This window comes from Oryctolagus cuniculus (assembly GCF_964237555.1).
Source record: "Oryctolagus cuniculus chromosome 16 unlocalized genomic scaffold, mOryCun1.1 SUPER_16_unloc_1, whole genome shotgun sequence".
Classification (NCBI taxonomy): domain Eukaryota; kingdom Metazoa; phylum Chordata; class Mammalia; order Lagomorpha; family Leporidae; genus Oryctolagus; species Oryctolagus cuniculus.
The window spans coordinates 6,393,376-6,413,626 of NW_027208201.1; the positions used below are offsets into that span (position 1 = coordinate 6,393,376).

A 20,251-nucleotide genomic window follows, 5' to 3' on the forward strand; every position below is an offset into this window, starting at 1 on the left:
TAGGCACAGCCATGAAGAGCATTCCTGAGGTACATATAGGGTCATAAGTGGTGAATGTGACCCTTCACCTTCTTGATAAAGAATTATTTGACATGATGAAACTGAGTATTTTTTTTTATTCCAACACTAATTATTTCTACAATTGCCAAAACCATGAAAATACTAGACGAACCTAACAACTCTTGGCCCGTGTGCATGAAAGTTTACACAGCTCTGTCGCAGCAATGCCCTAGGGAGGAATGAGAGTCCAAAGCATGTTTTTCCAAAGCAGTTTTTCTCCTTAATGGAGAGTAGCAGGTGCATAGCCTCAGGGTGGGGTGATGCTATGAGTTCCTGATTGGGGCAGAAATGAAACAAAGTAAATATATAGAAACCAGAGTTGATCTGATCACAGGGACATTAAGGCAAGGCCTCAGCCCTGTGACTCCCTTTGAAATGTCTTTCTTGTGATTTTGGTTGTGTCCCTGTGTGACTCAATAGACTAGCACACACTGTCTACAGGTTTAGTGCATATAGCTATACTGGGATCAGCTTTGCCGTACACAGAGCTCTATTCTCCCTGCAGTTCCTCAGAGAACTGAGATAGAAGACATAATCCAGACCATTTTCTGCTAATATCAACAGAGATTTGGGCCTTTAACTTTACAGTGGGTTCACTTGACATGCTGTTTTCAGTGATTTTTGTCAACCTACTCCTGAATCCTTTATACAGTTCACAGGACATACCTCCCAGGAACTGTTATAATTCCATGAGACCAAGTGTCTACAGAGATGGAGACCTGGTACTGGGTGGGTTTTTCCCCCTTTACTTCCTGGAACCAGAATCAGACATGATCCAGTTATCTTTTTTATCCAGGCCAGTGGATAAGATGGCAGTTAATTGGTAAGTCCAACATTGAGTTATGTGTCAACTGTGCTTCGGACTGTCAGATTGTACTTGTGCTTGTATCTGTGAATGTTTAATTGTGCTTGAGAATTCTAAAGAATAAATATACAGAAGTTGCAGGAATGCAGATAAGAGAGGGCTGGAGTTCCTTCTGTTCTTTTGCTTTTCACAACCTTCCCTTTCCATTTTCTGCTTGCTCTCCACTACTGCAGAGTGAGAAATGGACATTTTGTATTCACTCTATTGATATCAGCAAGAAACATTTCAATTTAATGCTCCTAACTTCCATTCAAATAAGTAAAAGTAAGTATGGAACAGTCTTCAGTGTCATATTTTTTGATGGGTCTACTTAGTGTATAACAAGTAAGCCCTGTTTATGAAATAAAAAACTTTTTGAATCAACCATTCATTGAATAGAACAAAATTTGACTATTTTAGGTAAAAAAAAGTTTCAAATTCTGTATGTAATAATAATACAAAATTGTATGAATCTTGAGAATAAATGTACTAACCTTAAATCAAACATTGCATTTTAGAAATTGCATAAACATATTTCATGAATTTAACATATTGAAATGACAATCTATAAAGCTCAACATTCAAACACATGAATCAATGCACCTAAACAACAGACAATTGCATAAATTTATGAAATTCCACATAAACTATTGACAAGTATGTATTTCTTGACATTCAAATTATGGATGAATTGTAAAAATAAGGAAAAAAATTTCCAAGAAGAGGAGCAAAGGTATCCATTGTGTGAAAAGAAAACATTCATAACACTCTAGGATAGCTAATATTTGAGAGCCATTACTAAATCCCAAGAACTCATAATTTTGCTTAAGCTTTATAGAAACATGCAGAGAATGTTAAAGAATAAAATGTGAAATGTTAAAAGAGATTTCAGTGAATGAAGAAAACAGTGAATAAAAATAAAGTGAACCTTGTAAATATTCTAACAATTTGACCTTCTTAATAAAATGCTCATTTTCAAGGAACATATATTTGAATGAAAATGCTTCTGTGAGTGTTGGTATAATAAGTGGAAAATTACAGAAAGGGTTCACAAAAATGGCTTTGGTGAATAGATTAGAGATGTTGAAAAACACTTGGGTAACTGACAAGCCAGATGGTGTTCAACTATTTTAGAAGTTACTGAAAAGAGAGATGCTTGTCTCTTGCTTTCCATCCCTAAGTAGAAGTATAATCCCATGTTGGGACACATCAAGGCTTTCCTGAAGGGTTCGGGAAGGTGAATGTGATCATGGACAAAGTTTGCTTCAGAGGAGTCCAATGGCCATTCCATGATCTTCTAGAACCCTTGAGACTTCACTCAGACCTCTTCCACGTGCCAGAGCTGAGGCACCACTGAGTGGCAGCCTGAGTCTGGCCATTGCTGCTTCAGGGCATGGCTGTGTTGTTGATCTGAATTCCATGGTCTCTCCCTTCTCTCTGACCCTGCTCCACTCTTTAGGTGGCTGTGGAAGAACTACCAATACGTGCTGGCCTTCTGCTTTGCCATCCAGGAGATCAATAAGGACCCCCAGCTCCTCCCCAACCTGACCCTGGGTTTCCAGCTCTACAATTCTGTTACCAGTGGCCAGTTCACCTTGAGGAGCACTCTGCACTGGCTGACTGGAAAGCATTATCTCATCCCTAACTACACCTGCCAGACACAAGGCAAGACAGTTGCCATCATTGCTGGAACCACATCAGCATTTTCGGCTGAAATTGGAACGATGTTGGAGCTGTACAAAACCCCACAGGTAAATGGGTTGTGAATACTGGTGAGAAATATTTCCATCTGCCACCAGATCTGCCATACCTGAAGCAAGGGTCATTGGAAGCCACATGACATATACACTGTTAGTTGAAAGAGATTCTGGAGATCTCTTTTGGCTGTGAGAAAGGGAAGGAGCAGTGGAAGCTGAGAGCCTCCCCCCAGATCCAGCTTGGGCCAATGTATCCATCCCCACCTGCTGTGAATGTTGATTGTTGACTATTCACAGGAAATACCCACAGCACAGACATGTCCTATGATGACTCCATGTTAGACATGTGTATATAAATCACTAGCCTGTGCTTTCATTTGGAGCACACAGAGGACCATGACAGTCCCAAAGTTCATCAAAGAGTGTTTGGTGCTGAGTTGCATTTAGGTGAGATTCACCCTCTCCCTATCCCAATCCTGACTTCATCCCAATCCTGAATTCATCACATTCGGCAGATTCTTTCACAGGGCTCCCAGGTCACTTTCCATGTCAACACAGTGATTTAATCTTAAAGTGTGTTTGATAGACTGAGAAACAAAGAGAGGCAGACAGTGTACACACATTCACTAGTTTAGTCACCAAATACCCACTATGGTGCTGCTGCTGTCTGTGTTGAGAATGAGGGACCAGCACTAAATTAAAATCTCAAAAATGGTTTCAGGAACCAAGTACATAATTTGACCAGCTGCATCCAAGGGTCTGCATTTCCAGCATTCTTAAAGGACACCACTTCAAACAGGTAGCAATCTGTGCAAAATAACTTCAAGCTAGACTGGAATAGCTTAGGAAGATTCTGGTCTGAAAAGCAACTTTACCAAAACTCAGAGATGGTAGGTGAATGAATTATTCATGGCAATTTAGGTTATGCTGTGAAAATAAATGAAATTCAAACTATGAAGTGATTAACAGAGTAAGGGGTTGTTTGTCTCAGAGGTAACATTTAACACCAGTTGCAGTGTGGGCTGCTCCCCACATGTGACATGTGGTGAGAAGTGAGAAAGTCCAATGTCCTTGTCCAAAATCCTTGCTCTCTTCTTCCTTTGGATGAATATGAAGATACACAGGTATCTTATACATATTCTTTCATGCTATAAATGAGGATATGCATTTCTCCTCCTGAAAGCAATAGGCATTGAAGCATGGATTTCTCTAAGCCCAGATGGTAGAAATTGGCCTTCTTTACCTGCAAAACTTAAATAATGATTGTTTTCTTTCTATTCAGATCACTTATGGCCCCTATGATCCCATGCTAAGTGAGAGAGACAAGTTTCCATCGCTCTATCAGATGGGCACTAGTGACAACTCTCTGATCTGTGGAATGCTCTCATTGCTGCTCCATTTTGGCTGGATTTGGGTGGCGATCTTTGTATCTAATGATCTGAAAGGAGAGCAGTTCCTTCAAGATATTTTAGCCGAGATGGTAAAGAAAGATGTCTGCTTGGCCTATGCAATAAAGCTCCCTGACACTAAGAAAAGGTATAAAAAAACTGAAATATCTTTCCTAGCGGAGATCCGAATTTTATCAGCAAATGTGCATATTCTATATGGTGATGTGAGGAGTCTCTACACCATGGAAATTCTAAGCAAATACTATTTAACCCTGGGGAAGGTGTGGATCATGGCTGCAAAGTGGGAGATTGTTCTGCTCGAGACACAACAGATGCTGCACTCTTTCCATGGAGGCTTCTCATTTTCACATTACAAGGGAGAAATCCCTGGCCTCAAACATTTTGTCAAGACAGTGGACCCTTCCCACTACCCAGAAGATTTCTTCCTCAGTCAACTATGGCTTCATGCTTTTCACTGCTTACCTCCTGGGTCACTTTGTGGAACAATTGGAGTCTGCCCACCAAATGCTTCTTTTGAGTTTTTCCCGGGACACATTGACATGCTGACCATATCTGACTCCAGCTATTTCATCTACAATGCTGTGTATGCAGTGGCCCATGCCCTCCATAAGATGCTTTCAGAGCAAATAGAAAAGGGATCTCCAGCAGATGCAGCTCAACCTAGGATTCTTCCATGGCAGGTAAACATCTCCTTGAACAGGACATGCATTGAACACCTGCTGGCATCCTCAGGTATTTTTATTGCAAGTCCACATGTACATGTTTTCATGTTGAGATTGCCATGATCAGGTATAATGGAGAGTGGGTTCTTTCACAACAGACTGGGCATAGATACATCTGTAATAGTTATCTGTGTGTGGAGGATTTGTTATCTCTTCTTGAACATTTTAAAAAACATTTTCTGCTATGGAACATGTTGAAAATATTTAAAGACAGTATATATACCAAGAAATGCACATAATCTACAGATAAATGAGTTTTTGTTGTTGTATCACACTCATAATCAACACCCAAATTCAGTGCATAGCATTACTAGTATCCCAAAGGAGCTCAGTATCCCCAACTCAATTTTTTTAACATGTGAACTCAATTTTTTTAACATGTGAAAGAGGAGAATATTGTCATTAACATGATATGATACAGTGAAGCAATATTAATATTATATAGCCAATGATATGACATCCACACATTTTTATACTCTATATATTAACTAGCACAAATAAGACAAAAACTGATATTTTTTAGGTCTGGCTTATATAATTTACTGTAATGATCTCTGATTTTAAATCTCAAGTATTCTTTCTTATGGTTGAATAATATTCCACTATACATGTATATATATATATGTATATGTGCATGTATTATATATATGTACATGTATGTATATATGTATGTGTATATGTCACATTTCCTCATCCAGTCATCAGTTGATGGACATCTAGATGATTGCACATCTTAGCTAATGTGCATTGAGCTGCTATAAACATGGGAGTATAGGTGATTACTTCATGTGCTGATTTCATTTCCTTTGAATACATTCCCAGGTGTGGACAGCTGGACCATATGGTACAACTAGTATTGGTTTTCTGATAATCACTCTACTATCTTCCATTATGGTTGTACCAGCTTACAATCTTTTCCATCACAATTTATTGAGGTACTTATTTTCCAGATCCTCTCCAGGCTTTGTTATTTTTCACATTTTAGATAATATTCATGTTACGTGGGGTGGAGTGAAATCTCACAGTAGTTTTTATTGGCACTTTCCTAATGGTTAGTGGCCTGAGCATCTTTTCATGTTTCTCTTAGCCATTTGTATTTCATCCTTTGAAAAATGCCCATTCATGTCTTTGGTTCATTTCTTTTTTTTAAAGATTCATTTATTTATTTTAAAGTCAGAGTTACACAGAGAGAGGAGAGGCAGAGAGAGAGAGAGAGAGAGAGAGAGAGAGAGAGAGAGAGACATCTTCAATCCGATGGTTCACTCTCTGGTTGTCTGCAATGGCCGGAGCTGTGCCAATCCAAAGCCAGGAGTCAGGAGCTTCTTCTGAGTTTTCCATGCGGTGCAGGGGCCCAGGGACTTGGGCCATCTTCTACTGCTTTCCCGGGCCATAACAAGAGCTGGATTGGAAGTGGAGCAGCCAGGTCTCCAATCAATGCCATTTGTGATGCTGGCGCTTCAGGCCAGGGTATTAACCTGCTGGACCACTGCACCGGCCCAAGTTCATTCCTTACTAGGAATGTTGTTAATGTGGTTGTTAAGTTTCTTGAACTCCCTCTACAATCTGGAGATTAGTACTTTATCAGATGAATATTTTACAAATATTTTCTCCCATTCTGTAAGTTGTATCTTCACTTTGATGAATGTGTCTTTTGTAATCCCATGTGTCTATTGTCACCTTTATTGCCTGTATTTTTGGGGTCTTATCCAAGTAATTATGCACATGTCCTGCAGTGATTCCCCAGTGCTTGCCTTTGTAGTTTGATGGTTTTTGGTTTTAGGCTTAGATCCTTGAAAAATGATGAATTAATATTTGTATAGGGTGTAAGGTAGCAATCAGATTTCAAATCTCCTCATGTGGAAATCCAAATGTCTGCATTTGTTGCAGAGACTGTCCTTTCTCTAAGGAGTGAATTTAGCTCCACGTAACATTTTCAATTCAGACTCTATAATGACAGATCATAGAAGAATAATGTTTCTCACTGTACAATGAAATGCTGCAAAATATCTTAATACAGCTCATTACAAGGACTAGGAAGAAGGTAATGATCAAAACTATATTTTCTTTTGGAATGATTGCAAAGCCAGGAAATATGGACTATGGTGTTTCCCACAGCAGATATCTCCTCTATAATGCTGTACGCTGTAGCCCATGCCCTCTGTGAGATGCTGTTGGGGAAAATAGAAGTGGGGTCAATGGCGCCGGTGCCGCAGCTCAATAGGCTGATCCTACGCCTGGCGGCGCTGGCACACGGGGTTCTAGTCCCGGTCGGGGCGCCGGATTCTGTCCCGGTTGCCCCTCTTCCAGGCCAGCTCTCTGCTGTGGCCCGGGAGTGCAGTGGAGGATGGCCCAAGTGCTTGGGCCCTGCACCCCATGGGAGACCAGGAGAAGCACCTGGCTCCTGGCTCCTGCCTTCGGATAGGTGCGGTGCACTGGCTGCAGTGCCCTGGCCACAGCAGCCATTGGAGGGTGAACCAATGGCAAAAGGAAGACCTTTCTCTCTCTCTCTGTCTCTCTCTCTATCTCACTGTCCACTCTGCCTGTAAACAAAAAAAAAAAAAATAGAAGAAGTGGGGTCAACGTTATATCATAAAATGACTCTAACCCAGGAAGTGATGTCATACAGAAAACCTGACACAAGCAGTCAGGAGGGGCTGTGAACCTATTATTATATACAAGATCACTAAGCATGCACATAAGCACAGGGTACACCCACTGGGATATACATGGATTTGTCTGGATTTTAACTCTGGCTCACATAAATCTAATACCCATTGTAGAACACAATTAGGAACGTCTCCATGCATGTACAGGAAAATATACTGATCAAATTATTTAGTAAATCAAATAAATTTAATGTCTCACAGAAGAAATACATATAATCTATACTATATATATATATATGTAAATGGACATCTGCATGTTTACTTGTCTATGTAACTTCTGTGTTCATGTACAATAGTAATTGACATATCAGCTGTGATTTGGTAGCCTCCTAATTAGAAAAGTAAGTATATTGGCCAAGAATGTTTACAAAGATAAGATTATTGTTATTTATGAAGTTCTTGGTTCACGTTAGTGAAGACATGATGATGGTTGTTTAAAGAATTGGTCATCCCACAAAGGCATCAGGAGACTCAGAAAGTAAGGGCTAGTACACACTGTTCAGATCATAACTACCATCAGGGTATTCTTAATTATCTTTTTGGTTATAAAACATTTCCCCTATCATCTCAAAAGGTACCTGTATTCTCAACAAAAAAGTCAAAGTGCAGAGAGTCAAATAAAAATCTTGCATATTACTGTTAAAATCCACTGAGGTGAAATTGCTATACAAATGGACCTGCACATACAAAACATACACATTTTTAAAGTTTAGAACTATCAGGTTCAGCCAGGGATGTACAAGCAGACTTTCCAAAATGTTTATTAAGAAAAATTATGCTTGGATTTCTAATTCGTTTAACCAAGTTACTGTGCGAGAGGGAGACAGAGAAAGAAAGAGAAGGCAGATTTTGCATCTGTTGATTCACTCCCCACTGGTTGCAAGGACCAGGACTAGGCCAAGCCAAGCCAGGATGTAGGAGCTTCAACCATGTCTCCCATGTGAGTGCAGGGGCCCAAGCTCTTGGACCCTAATCTGCTGCTTTCCCAGGAACATTAGCAGAAAGCTGAATCAGCGGTAGAACAGCTGGAATTTGAACCAGCACTCAAAGGGTTGCTGGGCACTGTGCACAGTGGCTTCACCTGCTGCACCACAAGGTCAGCTTAAAATTTGTTAAATTAAAGAGAAATTTACTGATATAAAAGAACAGATTTCATGTATTTCATTGATACAATTCTGTTTGTTTTTTTTTTTTTTTTTGACAGGCAGAGTGGACAGTGAGAGTCAGAGAGAAAGGTCTTCCTTTTGCCATTGGTTCACCCTCCAATGGCTGCTGCAGCTGGCGCGCTGTGCTGATCCAAAGCCAGGAGCCAGGTGCTTCTCTTGGTCTCCCATGGGGATGCAGGGCCTAAGGACTTAAGCCATCCTCCACTGCACTCCCGGGCCACATCAGAGAGCTAGACTGGAAGAGGAGCAACCAGGACAGAATCTGGCACCCAAACCGGGACTAGAACCCAGTGTGCCGGCACCACAGGCAGAGGATTAGCCTATTGAGCCTCAGTGCTGGCTCATTGATACAATTCTAAGAAGATAACCATTGTTTTTTCCTTTCATATCTTAATCCCCTCTAATTCCTTTACTAATTTCCTTTTAATTTCAATTAACTTTTAATCACAGGTTTAATACCACACAAATCATAATGTTCCAGAAGTGAAAAGTAGGGTTTAATACCACACAAATCATAATGTTCCAGAAGTGAAAAGTAGAAATACCACAGCTACACAGGAATTTACACATGGGTCATAAACAAATCAAATCAAACCCAGAGATGTCAGTTTCATTTTTATACATTGTGGATTTTTTTCCATTCTATATTATGTAGTACCTATTACCAAAAAAACTATATGCTATTTTCTTTATGGAATTAGTACATTTCACAATGAATAATGGTATCCAGTTGCATCCATTATTTTGCCAAAGAACAGATATCATTCTTTTTGGGGGAATGGGTTAAACTTTTAGAAGTGTAGAACCATCACAACCATCAACCATCACAACAATCAAGGTATTTCACATATAAAGCCATGTTGTTCTCATGTGGAAGAACTAAGATGAGCTTTCCTAAACCTCTAACCAATCGTTCTTGGTCAGCCACCCTGTGGGACACATCCTGTGATTTCTCTGTTTGGATTCAGATACTCCCCATCATTCTAATAGGGAAGAGGCAGAATTCTCATTACTTGAACCCACAATGTGGGGACCATTCAGACAAAGTCAGCCTCCACCAAATAGACTCTCTGAAAATAGAGAGGAGGGGAGACAAGGATTTCTCAGTACATGTGCACCTCCCACCTCTAATCTGAATGTTCTCTCCCTTTTCAATTGTGCCTCCCCTCCAGCTTCATCCACTTCTGAGGGAAATCCAATTTACCAACAGTGCTGGGGAGGATGTTTCCTTCCATGAAACGAGATTCCATATGGCACACTACGATATCCACAACATTGTGAACTTTCCTGCTGGATTTCGGTTGCTGATTAAAATCGGGGAGTTTTCCTCTGAGAGTGAACATGATCAAAGCTTGGTCCTCAATGAAGAAATGATAGAATGGCCTGTTGCATTCATGGAGGTGTGAATTCATGGGAATATTGGATACCTACAGAGGGTCTGAGGAGAGTCTGAGAGGATATTATGTGTGAGACTTTAAATAAGCATTCAGTTCCCATTTCACATCTTGGCTCCAAAAGATATGGTATTGCTTACACATATATGAGCCAGTGTGTATTAGAAGTGCACATTTGTATTAGATACTGTTGTTTTTATTCTGGGCATATTTATGCATCCAAAGGTTGAGTGACTAGAAAGAGCAATGTTAAGGAATAGAGATAGAGATCAATATGTAGACATAAAATTACTAAATGCACGTCTACACAAATTCCAAAATTTTATTTCAACTTTTTTATTTATATAACGTGAAAAAACTTCATGTATTAGATATATATTTATAAGCATAGTGATATTTTAATCATATGGTGAGAGTCAATATTATGTTTTGATGCAGTATGAATACAAATAAATTATGAGTGGACTTATCCATCATGTATTTGTAGAAACTATTCCCATTTTCTATATTTTCATTGTGTTTGCCAATCAGTTTGGTTTTTCTTCTGAATAGCACCTCTTAGCTGTGATAAAAAATTTTATCATTATTGTGCTGTTTAAATACTCCAGACAATTTTGTTATTGTTTTATATAGCTGCTGTACATTATATTACAAATCTTTGGTAATCTAGAATTGTTGCTCTCCCTGGGTCTAGAAGTCCAGAAGTAGATCAATGCACAATCCATGGTTTATAACATTCCTCACCATTTCTGTGTGGGCTTGTCTTTTCCTAGGTAGTTATTCAGAACTGTACCTAGTCATTTTGATTTTTTGATATTTTTTCTGGCATGTAAAATCTACTCAATCAAGCAAAGAAGCATGTAAAGTAGTCTCAGACATACACATTCTCAAAATAATTACCACATTAAAAGCTGAATGGAAAAGATTTCACAGGAAGCAATTCAAGAAAGAAAGAAATGCTTAGCATAGATGTGGTTATGAATGAAATTAAAGTGATCAGGTACCTCATAATATTTGCTAGACAGCTGATAAACCAGGGATGAGAATCATAGAAACTCCAAATTGGATGTCTAGGTAAAATCAAGGAGATACAGATCAGGGAGGGCATAGTGATGACCTTGGGGGTGATGAGGCAAATAGAGTCATCCTATCACAGTGCCTAATGACATATAAAACAATGACCATCACTTCTCTTCCCCCCTCAGACTCCTCAGTCTTTGTGTAGCCAGAGGTGTGGTCCAGGATTCAGGAAAATACCACAGGAAGGAAGACCTGTTTGTTGCTATACTTGTGTTGTTTGTCCAGAGAGAGACATTTCCAATCATACAGGTAAAAACCCTAGAACTGACCTATGAGGACTCCAGTCTCTGAACTCTCTCTTGATATAAAGGAAACCAAGAGTATTTGTATTGGGATCAGAGTGCCCTATTGTTCTCCATGCACACCTTCACTCACTCTTTCCATGCCGTTGTTGTATGCTCACTATCACCATCTCATTATGTGTAAGCTGTTGTCTGGTGATGCTCATCCTCTCTAGTTCTACTCTGACACTGATTCTATCTGGCATCCTTCTTTCCCATCTGGTGCTGGAGGAGACTGTCTCATTCTGAGACCTAATGTCTAAACAAGAAATATAATATTTGTGTTTGTTAAGGCTCCCTTTGGATTTCTAAAGGGCTTGAAATCAAAACTTTTCCATACACAACTGATGAGCAGGGTTCTACTTCACATGAATTGTGATGGGAATACTGTATTATTTTCTGTGTTACATCTTTGACATTGTGCATGGTGTGCAGTACACATAACGAATGCCACCACTTTGTCCTTTGAATGTATATAATTTAGTAAGAGAACAAACAAGGTGAATATAGAGATACAGCATCCTAAAAATGATCCAACTGAGTAACCCAAAATCCTTTGCAAAAGGCCAACATTTAAGCAATGTTAAATATCAAAGCCAATTGTTTTGAGAAATGTGAAAATGTACTAAGTCTCATTGGTAAATAGTTTCACTATTCAATGTATAATAAATATATTTATAATAATTTGAATTCTTCTGAAAGGATATTTCAGTTCACATAATCTTAGCTCTAGAATTGTTTTCATTTCAGTTACTTCAAACAAGTTATATAGTTTCCAGTAAAAAGATGATAACAAAAAAAGACTTTAAGTTTTGTGAAAATAATCAACATGCAGTAATTTAGTGAAAAAAGAAAATTAATGTGTCATACACTGACCCATTGTAAAATGTACATTTGCATATGTGTGTCTAGTGCATCTCTGAGCCAGATGCCAGAAGCACCTACATATTCTATAAAAAGTAAAGGGTACACCTTGAAAAGAATTTTAGGAGAGAATTCCTCAAATTTTTATAGATGCTTATATTCTCTTTCTTTTTTTTCACAAATATGTTTATTTCTTCATTTCAATGTCAGTTACAGAGAGAGGGAGAGCATAACAGAGAGGGAGAAAACTGACAGAGAAGATCTTCCATCAGGTAGATTCATTCCCCAGATAGCTGTAATGGTCTGAACTGGGCCTGGCCAAAGCCAGAAACCAAGAGCTTCTTCCAGGTTTTGCAGAGGCACAAGTATTTGGCCTTCCTATGATGGTTTTCCAGGCACATTTGCACGGAGTTGGTTTAAAAGAGGAGCAGCCAGGACATGAACTGGTGCCTGTATGGGATGCCATCATCCCAGGCTGTGGCTTTTCCTCCTACATCACAACTTCAGTCCCTGAAGCTTGTATTCTTGCATGAACACCAAGGATAAAAACAGAGTAGGACTCTTACTGCAAGTGTAGTCCTACTAATACCATTCTTTTGCTTTTTTAAAAAAGATTTATTTTATTTGAAAATCAAAGATTCAGAGAACAGGAGAGAAAGAGAGAGAGCCTCAATGTAATTGCTCATGCCCCAGAGGAAAAGAATGGCCCAGGCTGGGCCAGGCAGAAGCCAGGAGCCAGGAGCTTCATTTGGGTTGTCCAGATGGCTGTGGGTGTCCCAATTACTTGGACCACCTTCTGCTGCTTTTTCTAGGTTATTTCCAGGGAGCTGGATTGGAAATTGATCAACTGGAACACAAAACAATGTCATATGGGATGCTGGCATTGCAGGTCGTGGCTTTACCTGTCATGCCACAACACTGACCCTATTTTTGTTTGTTTAATGGACATTTGATTAAAAGAAACATATTCACCAACTGGCCTGTATTTAATGACTTTTCTCATGCTGTAGCAGCAGAAGTGCATTACTTCAAGTGAGACAATGTGGTGCCCAATGTGGTGTTCACATGAGCTAAAAAGGTGAAAAAGCCATGCTTTCAGGTTAACAAGAGTGTGTTTCAGTGACATCATGAAAATACCACCTATGGCTATATTACCTCAGAAAGACAACCAGCTACAATTCTCTTACATTCAATCACAGTATCACAATATTTATATGGAAAGAATGAAAAGGTGAGTCCATGCAGGAAATTAGAGTACTGAAAAAATTTATAGAGGTCCCAGGAATCAGATATCATTTATATACGTCGTCAACATCTGAGGAAAAGTAAGAAAAACCTTAACACTGATGACCCCAGAAAAATATTCTAACCCATGTGAATCTAAGGCTCCTCCTGAGAAAGACACTGGGGACTGTAGAGAAGAGGGCTTGGAAGAATCTCATGCCCATATGAAATATAGGAAATTCATCATTCTATAGAAATTCAAACACTAAAAAAAAAAAAAAACTCAGAGTGACAGAATGAGACCACAGAGCCCCATGTGCAAAGGAGCTTCCTTGAAAGACTTTCTTCCACAGGAGATAAGCATTCTCCCTTGGTCAGGAATGTAGAAATATCCTTTAGTGTTTCTTGGTATACATCAGAGCAGGATGGACTCACTATGACCCTTTTCCTGAACAGGGAAAAAGGAGCAAATTGTGAAATGGAAACGTGAATCTTGCTTTTCCCCACAGATGCAGAACAATGCATCCCGTGTGCAGATCACGAGTACCCAAACCTGGAGAGAAACCACTGCCTCCCGAAACTGGTGACCTTCTTAGGCTTTGAGGAATTTCTGGGGATGGCTCTGACCTGCATGGCTCTGTGCTTCTCTGTCCTCACAGCTGCCGTCCTCTGGGTCTTTGTGAAGCACCAAGACACTCCCATCGTCAAGGCCAATAACAGGACCCTCAGCTACATCCTACTCATTGCCCTCCTCCTGTGCTTCCTCTGCTCCTTACTCTTCCTTGGCCGTCCCAACACAGCCAACTGCCTCCTCCAGCAAATAGTATTTGGCCTTGTGTTCACAGTGGCTGTTTCCACCGTGCTGGCCAAGACCATCACTGTGATTCTTGCCTTCAAGGTTACAAAACCTGGAAGAACTATCAGGCAATTGCTGGTATCAGGAGCTTCTAACTCTGTCATTCCTATCTGTTTCCTGATCCAACTGGTTCTTTGTGGTATCTGGCTTGCGACTTCTCCTCCCTTTATTGACACAGATGCACACTCTGAGCATGGCCACATCATCCTGGTGTGCAACAAGGGTTCAGCCACTGCCTTCTACTGTGTCCTGGGCTACCTGGGCTCCTTGGCCCTGGCAAGCTTCACTGTGGCTTTCCTAGCCAGGAACCTGCCTGACACGTTCAATGAATCCAAGTTCCTGACATTCAGCATGCTGGTGTTCTGCAGTGTCTGGGTGACCTTCCTGCCTGTCTACCACAGCACCAAGGGGAAGGTCATGGTGGCCGTGGAGGTCTTCTCCATCTTGGCCTCCAGTGCGGGGCTCTTGGGCTGCATCTTCCTCCCCAAGTGCTACATTATTCTCTTAAGACCAGAAAGGAATTCTTTGAAAGGCTTAAAGAAAAGAGTAAGTTCTAAGGGATCCTAAAAATTTCCACTTGTTTTCCTGTCACATTTTCAGGGTTTAGGACCAAGAATGCAGGCTGAGTAGCAATCCAGATATATGAAGGAGTAAAATGGATTTTTCCTTTATAAATGACTTGTTAGTTGGATGTTTAGCCTAGCAATCTGAGCTCATGGCATCTATTTCTGGCTCTGGTTTTGGCCCCTGACCTGGACTTTTGAGTCCTGGGGGCCCTCGGAAGGAAGTGGTGAATCTTCATGTAACTTGGCCCTGGCACCCATGTGAAAATCCAGGGTCTGACTCCCTGTTGTTGGTTGTAACCTCAGCCCAGGTACAAGCATTGGGGGTGTAGATGTGTGAAGCATCGAATAGGAGGTCTCTTGGTTTCTATCACTAACCTTCTGTTTCTCTACATCTCAGAGTTAGTAATGGAGTTTAGGGAAATTTTTAAATTGAGTAAAAATGAATCATGCTTTAAATGAAACCTCTGATGGCCATCAAGGCTACAACAGCAAGGTTATTTTTTAAAAAGATTATTTATTTATTAATTTGACATGTAGAATTACAGACAGTGAGAGGGAGAGACCAAGAGAAAGTTCATCCTTCCATTGGTTCACCCCACAAATGGCCGCTACTGGCGGAGCTAGCCTGATCCAAAGCCAAGAGCCAGGTGCTTCTTCTTTGTCTCCCATGTGGGTGCAGGGCTGAAGCACTTCGGCCATCCTCCACTGCCCTCCTGGGCCACAGCAGAGAACTGGACTGGAAGAGGAGCAACTGGGATTAGAACCCAGTGCCCATATGGGATTCTGGTGCCGCAGGTGGAGGACTAACCAAGTAAGCCACTGCGCCTGTCCCCAGCAATGTTATTTTATATTTAATAGCTATCCCTGAAATGGTGGAGACTGAATTAATTTCTATTTATTTATCAATGTGCAGACAATGTAAGTGTTCTTATTTGCTAAGACATCTGATTAACACGCTTCACATTCTGTTTGCCCTGGCTGTTGAATGTTTGTCATTTATTTGTTGGCATTGTGATTTAAGTGAGATTTCTTTCCTAGATACAGGAGGTGGTAGGTCATGCAGTATTCCACTGTGGGTATACCCTGTTTTCCAAAAAAATCTTAATAAATACTCATTGTTGAGCTATTTTGAAATGGTATCTTTATCACACATACATGGGATATTGATTTGCACATGTGAATGACTCAGTAACTATGTTCTTCAGTCAAAATACTGGTTATGTTATTCCCTTGTTTTAATTTTTCTTTTTCCAATAGCATATGGGGTCAGAATGCTGTGTGATTGATGTGAAATTCTTACAGCCAAATTGAAACATTTTTAAATTGTTCAAATCAGTTGGATTTATACATTCAGATTGTGCACACTGTGTTCACATTTGTGCAATAGTCTTCTCTGTGGATTGAATGCATCTTTATCACTCTATAAAAATTTCTGCATTAGTAGTCATTTTCTAACTCCCATGACCTCATATCATGCAACCAATCATCTCCTTCAGTTCCTTCCTTCCTTCCTTCCTTCCTCCCTTCCTTTCTCCCTTCCTTCCTTCCTTCCTTCCTTCCTTCCTCCCTTCCTTTCTTCCTTCCTTCCTTCCTTCCTTCCTTCCTTCCTTCCTTCCTTTCTTTCTCTCAAGGGAGTAGTGCACTTCCATTTTGATTATGGCCTTGTTTAAATAAGGTCAGAGTTTGTGAACTCTAGAGGCTTCCATAGCCTTGGCAGCTCATGGCAAATGTTTTGGGTGATCACCAATGTCATAAATAAGAGTATCAATTGTTAAATCAACAATAGGAGTCACTGTGCACTTGTTCCCCATGTAGGACCTCCATCCTTAATGTATTGTACTATGAGAATTAACAGTAAAATTAGTCTTTAAAGAGTACTTTATACTTTGTGTGTGTGCATGTCTGTGTGTGCAAACTGTTGAACTCTTTACTTAGTATAGAGTTGATCTTCTGTATATAAAGATAATTCAAAATGAATCTTGATGAAGAATGGGGTGGTAAAGGGAATAGGAGCAGGGATGGTTTGGGGATGGGAGGTCGGGTATGGGTGGAAGAACCACTATAATCCAACAGTTGTACTTTAGAAATTTATATTTATTAAATAAAAAGCTTTCTAGTCAGTATGTGGCATAGGAGTGTGGCTTCATTCAATTGGATCCAGATTCCAAATCCATCCACATTGCATCATGCGTCTTTCATTCCTTTTTTTAAAGTGTAGTTTTCCATTTTACTGATTTTCATCATTCTTTTTTTTAGACAGGCAGAGCAGGCAGAGTTAGACAGAGAGAGAGAGAGAGAGAGAGAGAGAGAGAGAGAGAGAAAGGTCTTCCTTCCATTGGTTCACTTCCCAAATGGCTCTTACAGCTGGCGTGCCATGCTGATCAGGAACCAGGTGCTTCCTCCTGGTCTCCCATGTGGGTACAGGGCCCAAGAACTTGGGCCATCCTCCACTGCCTTGCTGGGCCACAGCAGAGAGCTGGACTGGAAGAGGAGCAACTGAGACTAGAACCTGGCGCCCATATGGAATGCCAGTGCTGCTGTCAGAGGATTATCCAAGTGAGCCATGGTGCCACCCTGATTTTCATCATTCTGCTTTGCAGTTTTATTTTCTTTTTTTCTTTTGCTGAACCTAATATTTGTTTTGTTATTTTTGTGATAACATAGTTTTAGTTTGCATTATATTCAAAGACTTAATGCTCCAACAAACAAAATGTTCAACAAATAAGCAAGAAGACCATAGTTCTGCAAGAATATAGGCCAGGGCTATAAATACATGTTTTGGTCCAGGCATTCTGAACCATCTTTATTCTAGAATGCTTCCTGGTCCTCGAAAATTTTCTTGCTTTGGTAACCTTTTAAAAATATGTGTTAGTGGCTGGCGCCATGGCTCAATAGGCTAATCCTCTGCCTGCAGCGCTGGCACACTGGGTTCTAGTCTTGGTTGGGGTACTGGATTCTGTCCCAGTTGCTCCTCTTCCAAAGGGACCAGTACGAACATGAGTTTCTCTCTCTCCGCTTACCTCTAAAAGGTGAGCAAAACAAAGAGCAGGTGCCATTTTGGTCATTCATAAAAGCTGCGTGAACTTACGGCTGTGCCCGCCCACAGCCAAGCTGACTCTGGGTGTGTGTGTGAATTACTTCCCTTCTGAATAAAAAAAAAAAAGATTTACCACGCCTAACCTGGGAGTGTCACCTTTGGCACACCCTTAATCCTGAGAAACCAAACAGAGCTCTCTGGCCACACCCATCTCAAGCCTCTAAGGCTGCATCAAAGCAGACAGTCCACTTAATACAGGCATAGTATAACAAGAAAAAAAATACCACAGCTAGGGAAGAAGAATCCAAATAACTCCACAATGTCAAGCAACAAACGCAGAAACTGAGGAAACCAGAACAAGGAAGACATTATGACGCCCCCAAATGAACAAGACACCTCAAGCCAAGATTATGAAGACGATGAAATGGAATAAATGCAAGATACAGATTTCAAAAAATTAATAAGAACATTTAGAAGTTTCCAAAAACAAATGCTTGAGCTATATAAATCCTTAGTGGACAGGATAGAAAATCTTTCTTGTGAAAATGAAATCTCAAGGAGGAGTCAAAATGAAAGGAAGAATCTAGTAGAACAGGAAAGCGTGATAGTGAGGAGAAATCAAAATGAAATGAAAAATTCAATAGATCAAATGACAAACACATTAGAGAGTCTTAAAAACAGAATGGGTGAAGCAGAAGAGAATATCACACGTAGAAGGCAGAGCACAGGAAAGTATACAGTCAAACCAAAGAAAAGATGAGGAAATTAGAAATATAAAAACTATTATTGGGAATCTACAGATTAGAATTAAAAAACCCAACATTTGTGTTCAAGGAATTCGTGAAAGCATGGAGAGAGAGAAAGGATTAGAAGGCCTTTTTAGTGAGATACTAGCAGAGAACTTCCAGGGTTTGGTGAATGACAGAGACATCCAAGTACAGGAAGCTCATAAAAGCCCAAATAAATATGACCAAAAGAGATCCTCACCACGACACATTGTAATCAAACTCACCACAGTGAAACAGAAAGAAAAGATCCTAAAATGTGCAAGAGAGAAATGTCAGATTACTCTCAGAGGATCTCCAATTAGACTCACAGCTGACTTCTCATCAGAAACCCTACAGGATAGAAGGGAATGGCCAGATACAGCCAACGTATTAAGAGAAAAAAAAAACTGCCAGCCCAGAATATTATATCCTGCAAAGCTCTCATTTGTGAATGAAGGTGAAATCAAGACCTTTCATAGCAAACAGAAATTGAAAGCATTTATTGCTACTCATCCAGCCCTGCAAAAGATGCTTAAAGATGTGTTACACACAGAAACACAGAAACACGATCATCAATATGAAACCTCACAGAAAAAGATCACAGGAAGTTCAAAGCATATATTAGAAAATATCTTCGGCAAATGGCAGGGCAAAGTTACTACTTATCAATAGTCACATTGGATGTTAACAGCTTTAACTGTCCATTTAAAAGACACAGATTGACTGACTGGGTTAAGGAACAAAACCCATGAATTTGTTACTTACAAGAAACACATCTTTCCAATAAAGATGTATATAGATTGGAAATGAAAGGCTGGAAAAAGATACAGCATGCCAACAGAAATGAAAAAAGAGCGGTCATAGCCATCTTAATATCAGACAAAATAAACTTTAACACAAAAACTGTTAAGAGAGACAAAGAGGGGCACTATATGATGATTAAGGGATTAATTAAACAGGAAAGTATAATGATTATCAATGTATATGCACCTAATTACATGGCATCATTTTATTTAAAAGATTTGTTAAGGGACTTAAAGGGAGACTTAGACTCCAATACAATAGTACTGGGGGACTTCAATACCCCACTCTCAGAAATAGACAGATCAACCAGACAGAAGATCAACAAGTATACAGAAGATTTAAATGACACTATAGCCCAAATGGATCTAACTGAAATACAGAACTTTTCATCCTACTCTTGAAGAATTTACATTCTTCTCAGTAGTACATGGAACCTACTCTAGGACTGACCACATACTAGGCCATAAAGCAAGTCTCAGCAAATTCAAAAGAATTAGAATCATACGATGCAGATTCTCAGACCATAAGGGAATGAAGTTGGAAATTAGAAACTTAGGAAACCCTAGAGCATATGCAAACACATGGAGGCTGAACAACATGCTCCTGAATGAACAATGGGTCATAGAAGAAATCAAAAGAGAAATCAGAAATCAGTGTTGAGAGGTAAGTTTATAGCAATAGCTGCCTACATCAAGAAATTGGAAAGGCACCAAATAGATGAGCTTTCACTGCACCTCAAGGATCTAGAAAAACTGCAGCAAACCAGACCCAAATCTAGTAGGAGAAGAGAAATATTTAAAATCAGAGAAGAAAT

General features: G+C 39.9%; 1 protein-coding gene across 1 annotated transcript in view; it reads left to right on the forward strand.

The window, feature by feature from the left end:
- Positions 1–14,830, forward strand: part of LOC138847805 (vomeronasal type-2 receptor 116-like) — a 38,154-nt gene extending 23,324 nt beyond the window's left edge. Inside the window, exons 2-6 of the mRNA XM_070067618.1 lie at positions 2,364–2,655; positions 3,884–4,690; positions 9,737–9,964; positions 11,164–11,287; positions 13,917–14,830. Of these exons, the coding sequence (XP_069923719.1) occupies positions 2,364–2,655; positions 3,884–4,690; positions 9,737–9,964; positions 11,164–11,287; positions 13,917–14,830 (2,365 nt within the window). The remainder of the gene's footprint in view (positions 1–2,363; positions 2,656–3,883; positions 4,691–9,736; positions 9,965–11,163; positions 11,288–13,916) is intronic.
- The last annotated feature ends 5,421 nt before the right edge of the window (positions 14,831–20,251 follow it).